Here is a 6,000-nt window from a genome sequence, read left to right on the forward strand (position 1 = left end):
ACAGGAACAAGTGAGAGGGAACAAAGGAGATAACATATAGGAACAAGTGAGGGAACAAAGGAGATAACATACAGGAACAAGTGAGAGGGAACAAAGGAGATAACATATAGGAACAAGTGAGAGGGAACAAAGGAGATAACATACAGGAACAAGTGAGGGAACAAAGGAGATCACATACAGGAACAAGTGAGAGGGAACAAAGGAGATAACATATAGGAACAAGTGAGAGGGAACAAAGGAGATAACATACAGGAACAAGTGAGAGGGAACAAAGGAGATAACATACAGGAACAAGTGAGGGGGAACAAAGGAGATAACATACAGGAACAAGTGAGAGGGAACAAAGGAGATAACATACAGGAACAAGTGAGAGGGAACAAAGGAGATCACATACAGGAACAAGTGAGAGGGAACAAAGGAGATAACATAGGAACAAGTGAGAGGGAACAAAGGAGATAACATACAGGAACAAGTGAGAGGGAACAAAGGAGATCACATACAGGAACAAGTGAGAGGGAACAAAGGAGATCACATACAGGAACAAGTGAGAGGGAACAAAGGAGATCACATACAGGAACAAGTGAGAGGGAACAAAGGAGATAACATACAGGAACAAGTGAGGGAACAAAGGAGATCACATACAGGAACAAGTGAGAGGGAACAAAGGAGATCACATACAGGAACAAGTGAGAGGGAACAAAGGAGATCACATACAGGAACAAGTGAGAGGGAACAAAGGAGATAACATACAGGAACAAGTGAGAGGGAACAAAGGAGATCACATACAGGAACAAGTGAGAGGGAACAAAGGAGATCACATACAGGAACAAGTGAGAGGGAACAAAGGAGATCACATACAGGAACAAGTGAGAGGGAACAAAGGAGATCACATACAGGAACAAGTGAGAGGGAACAAAGGAGATAACATACAGGAACAAGTGAGAGGGAGAACCATTTACCTTGATTGGGGATTTGAAAGCATCTTTAATTCATGCGTGCCGGCAGGTAGCCTGTAACACACTGTGCCCGCCGTGTTGAGACCAAGCTCAAGCCAGCAATCCCTATTCCCAGAAATGTTGTAGTTCAGCGCTACTACACATACAGACACTCAGAAACAGGAACATACTGCCTCGATAAACAGCGCCCCAAGTCACGTAATCACACTAATAAAGAAATGTTGATGTAACCAAGTTACAAGGACGAGGTCAATATATGCATTGTATTCAGGAGTATTTGTGCCTGCAGCCGCCGAATGACTTTGAACAAGAAGTACGAATATTTGGCTTGAAGTAAATTGTGTTGTGTCACATTAATTTCACAAAGACATAAACACAGCCAGATGCTATTTGCAGTTTCCCTAATAATCAGGCCATAAATGGCGACCGCTGAGCCAAATGGCGTATTGACAAGAATGAGCTTTGTGGGGCTTGTATGTCGAGTTGGTGGGCAAAGGACTTTCTTAATGCCGGGGATTAACGAGTTTAGGTGGCTGTGTTTCAAATCGTAAGACAAGTTTTAATAGTCGGGCCCTATTTCTGCTGATCTAAGCCGTCGCTGTGATAGAGGCGATGTTGTTAGATGGAGGAATCGATATCGTACGAAAGCATCTAGTCACCCGGGGAGCATCGCTGCCAGGGTGCTCTCACCCTGTGCTGATATCGGCATGAGATCGACCCTTCAGACAGAGGCTCACAGTTTCTCTGTTTGATACAATCAACTTTGTGTAAGCTCTGTTTGCTCTCTGCCCGACCCTTTCCTGAAGAGGCATGTGTGCGAGTCCAAGCGCAGTCGACTTCCTATCGTCCTGCTCTGTGACTCACTTGTTTTAGGGTGAAATTAGTGCATTTTCCTGCTCCATCCAGCCCGCGTACCCGGTTAGATCGCTCCATGGTCCTTGACGCAGTAGTCTGTTAGTAGCTTTGGGTCAGCGGTGTTATGGCCTGCTACACCGCAAATACACACTTTTCCTGCTACGTTAAACACTTTAAAAGTGCTTCCTCTGCGTGTTTTAGCATAGTAGCAAGCACAAAACGTTCTTATAAATGCCTCATCGCATGGGAAAAACTCCATTCACCAGTGTCTGTACAATAACTCTTGAGGATATAGACATAACAAAACAGTTGGCGATGAGCTGTATGCAGAAAGAGACCCACCATGCAGCATTTTGGAGCAAAGAGGGGAGGGAAGGGTGGGGTGGGGGGGTTGGGTTGGGTTGAGGGGAGATTAGTTATGCTAATTAAAAAGATGGAAGTGAGAGGAAAGGAACAGAAATTAAACGAAGCTGAAAAAAGTAGAGCAAAATCACAGAAAGGCTCAAAACAGTAGCGAACGTTGGCAGTGAAACATGACGTAAGGCTGCTTTGATGTTTGCTGCAGACAGTGAGCACTGTGGGTGTGAATGTTGTGCAGTCCCCCAGTAGCCTATAGGCTCGCACAATGCATGCCACCGCTCTCAATATGAAAGACAGTACAGATGCTTTCCCTCCAGTAGTAAGAGGAAGCCACTTCCCCCCCCCAGCCAGTTTGATCTGTTTCCCTCTCTCACATGTTGTTGCCTATAGACGCGCCGGCTGCTCTCACTGACACAGACACTGTTTCAAATCCCCCTCTCTCTGCTGCTGCTGCCAGCCAGCCTGCAGCCCAGCCTGACCCTGCAACCACGCTCAATACGATTGTTCCCATTTCCACGCTCTTAAAGGAACACTCCGCCCATTTTCAACCAGCTTTGTATCATTAGAACATCAGTAGTATATCAGAAAACTGTAAACGGTTTTGAAGTCTCATTTAATTTGACAGTTATTGAGTGTTAAAGTGTGGACCAGTGACATCACTGGTCCACACTAACTCAAATTAATAACTCATTAACTCAAATCAACTCTCAATAACTGTCAAAACTATTCATCATTCATCTAGTTTGACAGTTATTGAGAGTTGATTTGAGTTAATGAGTTATTAATTTGAGTTAGTGTGGACCAGTGATGTCACTGGTCCACACTTTAACACTCAATAACTGTCAAATTAAATGACAGACTTCAAAACCGTTTACAGTTTTCTGATATACTACTGATGTTCTAATGATACAAAGCTGGTTGAAAATGGGCGGAGTGTTCCTTTAATATTTCCAAGCTCCATCATTTTGTCATGAATCCTGCATTGGCCTTTTGTCACAGCTAAAGAAATATCTGAATTTAAAGGATAGGTTCACCCAAAAATGAAAATTCACTCATTATCTTCTCACCCCCAGGTCGATGGAAGGACGGGTGACGTTTTTTTGGTCCACAAAACAGTCCTGAGGGGCAGCAAAACATTGTTGCAGCATTCTCCTGACATAAACAATTCAAGTGAATGGTGACTGACTTTCAAACAGGGGGGAGGGACTACAGGAAATAATGCATACATACTCATCTGGCATAGTCTCTTAAAACAGACTGTCTCATCTACCTCCGGCGAATGCAGCTATACAGTCTGTTACACCCCCAGAACATGCACAAGGAAGTTGGGGAAAAAACCTTCAGACTGGAAGGAAGTTCTACGGAATCCGACCAATCACGACACGCGAATAGGGCATATTGGATTCTGATTGGACTAATGAGCGGAAGACCCGCCTTTCTGCCGGCATATTGGATTCTGATTGGACTAATGAGCGGAAGACCCGCCTTTCTGCTTCCCATTCCGGTTGGTGCATGATTCTCCCCCACGAAGTACAGACGGTATGGCGGAAGCATTTGAAAATTGCGGAAGCCAACTCGTCTGTTCTAAGAGACTGCATCTGGCATAATCCAAGTCTCAAGAAGCCTGTAACATTTACACCATGTTTTTAGCTGAAATATTCACTGTAAGCTCACGGCTATAGTGAAGATTTCCGGTTAAAACAGGGTGTAAATAACGCCTTTTCAAGTCAACTTGGCATCTCAGGGCTTCTGGAGACTTGGATCATGCCAGGTGGGGAGTATGGAGCTTTTTTTTCTTTTTTTCTTTTTTTTTTACGTTTGAAAGTTGGTCCCACTTCAAATGTTTATGAGAATGCTCCAACAATGTTTTGCTGTGAAACTCCAGGACTGTTTTATGGACTAAAAAAAATTCACCTGTCCTATTGACCTGGGGGTGAGTAGATAATGAGTGCATTTTCATTTTTGGGTGAATTTATCCATTAAAGAAAGATGTGATTATGATTGATGATATGATTATGTGATTCTGATTTGGTGTGATGCAGATTTGGAGTGCTACCAGTTGAAAGTGCAGGGCAACACTAACATGTTGTGCTGCACTTCCAGGTAGATAATAATGAATGGATCATTGTTGGGTCATTTGATATAACTGGTAAAACCTCTTTCTTTTCTACTTTCCTTTTCAGGAACCCTTTCAGAGTAACATTGCCAGGATTAAAGATATGGTTAGGCTTTGTTTTGTTCTCTAAGTGTGTCGTCGTGTCTTGTGCTGTTGCTTCTATTTCCTCGTTATGAGTCCAAATGGAAGTATTGTTGAGTTTGCTGCTTCTGCTCTGATGCCTTTTACTGCTTCCTTCCTTTTCAGAGAAGAGAGTCGGGCTCTCTGTCCAAAAAGGCAAACAACACTTTCAACATTGTCGGAACGACCTACGCCATCAATGTAGCTAAAGATCAAGGTTTAACGACCATTTCCAGGAGTGCCACCGCAGCATCCGCTAAGCATCACCACTATCTCCAAAAAATGGAAGACCCATACCTGGAGGCCAAAAAGTCCTACAACCGTGTCAGCAAAGTGGACAAGATATCGCGTATCATTTTCCCAGTTCTTTTCTTCATCTTCAACCTAGTCTACTGGGCCACATACATCAACAGAAAGCCCATTATTATGAAGTCAAACAACCAAAACTGAATTTGACCAAGTAAATACGCTAGGTTTGATGGTTTGGTTTGGTCTGGTCTGGTTTGGTTTGGTTTGGTTTGGTTTGGTTTGGTTTGGTTTGGTTTGGCGATTAGACACCTTTGCAAGAGGCCAAGTCCATTACATTCTATTGTGTGTGTGTGTGTGTGTGTGTGTGTTTTGTGTGTCTGTTTTTTCTTAAAGGTTTGATATTTTGCACGTCTGTATAGGTTGAAGGCGAATTTTAGGATAGATTCACGTAGTGGACCTTGGAAAGAGGACTTCTTCGCATTAAAATGTCTTTGTGTACCATTCACTTCCCCCCTCCACACTGAACCCTTAGCTCTGGCCCTGTTCCTTGTCGTGACGAACCAAATGTTGCTTTGCTGTATCTCGATTGTTGCTGTTCTGTAGAATAGTCCAGTGCATTTTCAGTATATTTTGGACATGCTTGCACTTCTTTTAAATAAACTCATTAGGAAGTGTTTACTGAGGTCATGAATCAAGTGAGAAGTAGGGTCATTTTCCAATTGGCTTATATACTTCTATACAATCTGACTTGTTTTTGCAGCCAGTCGGTTTAAGGCACTTCCACATTAACTTCATTTTTCAAAACGGGAGTTGCGTTTCTCTTAGAACCGAGGTACTGTAGGGCGAGTGCGTGTAGTGGAACTTTCCATTATAGCTCATTACAGATGATAAGGTCTAGACACATCCATTGAGTAAAAGCCACACACGCATGCATGCCAGCAGAGCCGTTGGTAGGTTGCCTATTGCTATACTGCGCTCTTGTAGCTAGGGGCGGCCTGTATGGTTCCATAGGAACACCATTAATAATTGTCAGTGTCTGGCCTTCAGTGCTGAATCTCAACAGAGCCGATGCAATATCATCTGGAATTGCTTTTGTGTCCCATGGGGCTGCCTGTACATTTTCTAGTCCACTGACTCTTATTGTTTTAACAGGCTGAGTATGTTGAACAACAGAGAAGCAATGTGCCTTTGTGAATACCCACATCATAAGGGAAAAAAATTGTTTTGACACACACACACACACACACACACACACTCGCACACTTGCACAATGCATTTACAGCACACATACAGTACACACACAGATCTGTGTGTAGTACATTGCATGCAAACATGTGCTGGTGT

At 43.3% G+C, this 6,000-nt stretch overlaps 1 protein-coding gene across 1 annotated transcript in view; it reads left to right on the forward strand.

Annotated features, from left to right (window-relative positions):
- The window catches only part of gabra3 (gamma-aminobutyric acid type A receptor subunit alpha3), a gene marked incomplete at both ends in the record, with an annotated part of 220,671 nt that extends 215,814 nt beyond the window's left edge, over nt 1-4,857 (forward strand). The window contains one exon of the mRNA XM_083643203.1: nt 4,534-4,857. Within this exon, the coding sequence (XP_083499329.1) occupies nt 4,534-4,857 (324 nt within the window). The remainder of the gene's footprint in view (nt 1-4,533) is intronic.
- Nucleotides 4,858-6,000: the final 1,143 nt, after the last annotated feature.

The sequence above is a fragment of the Poromitra crassiceps genome (assembly GCF_964638095.1).
Source record: "Poromitra crassiceps genome assembly, chromosome: 1".
NCBI classification, from domain to species: domain Eukaryota; kingdom Metazoa; phylum Chordata; class Actinopteri; order Beryciformes; family Melamphaidae; genus Poromitra; species Poromitra crassiceps.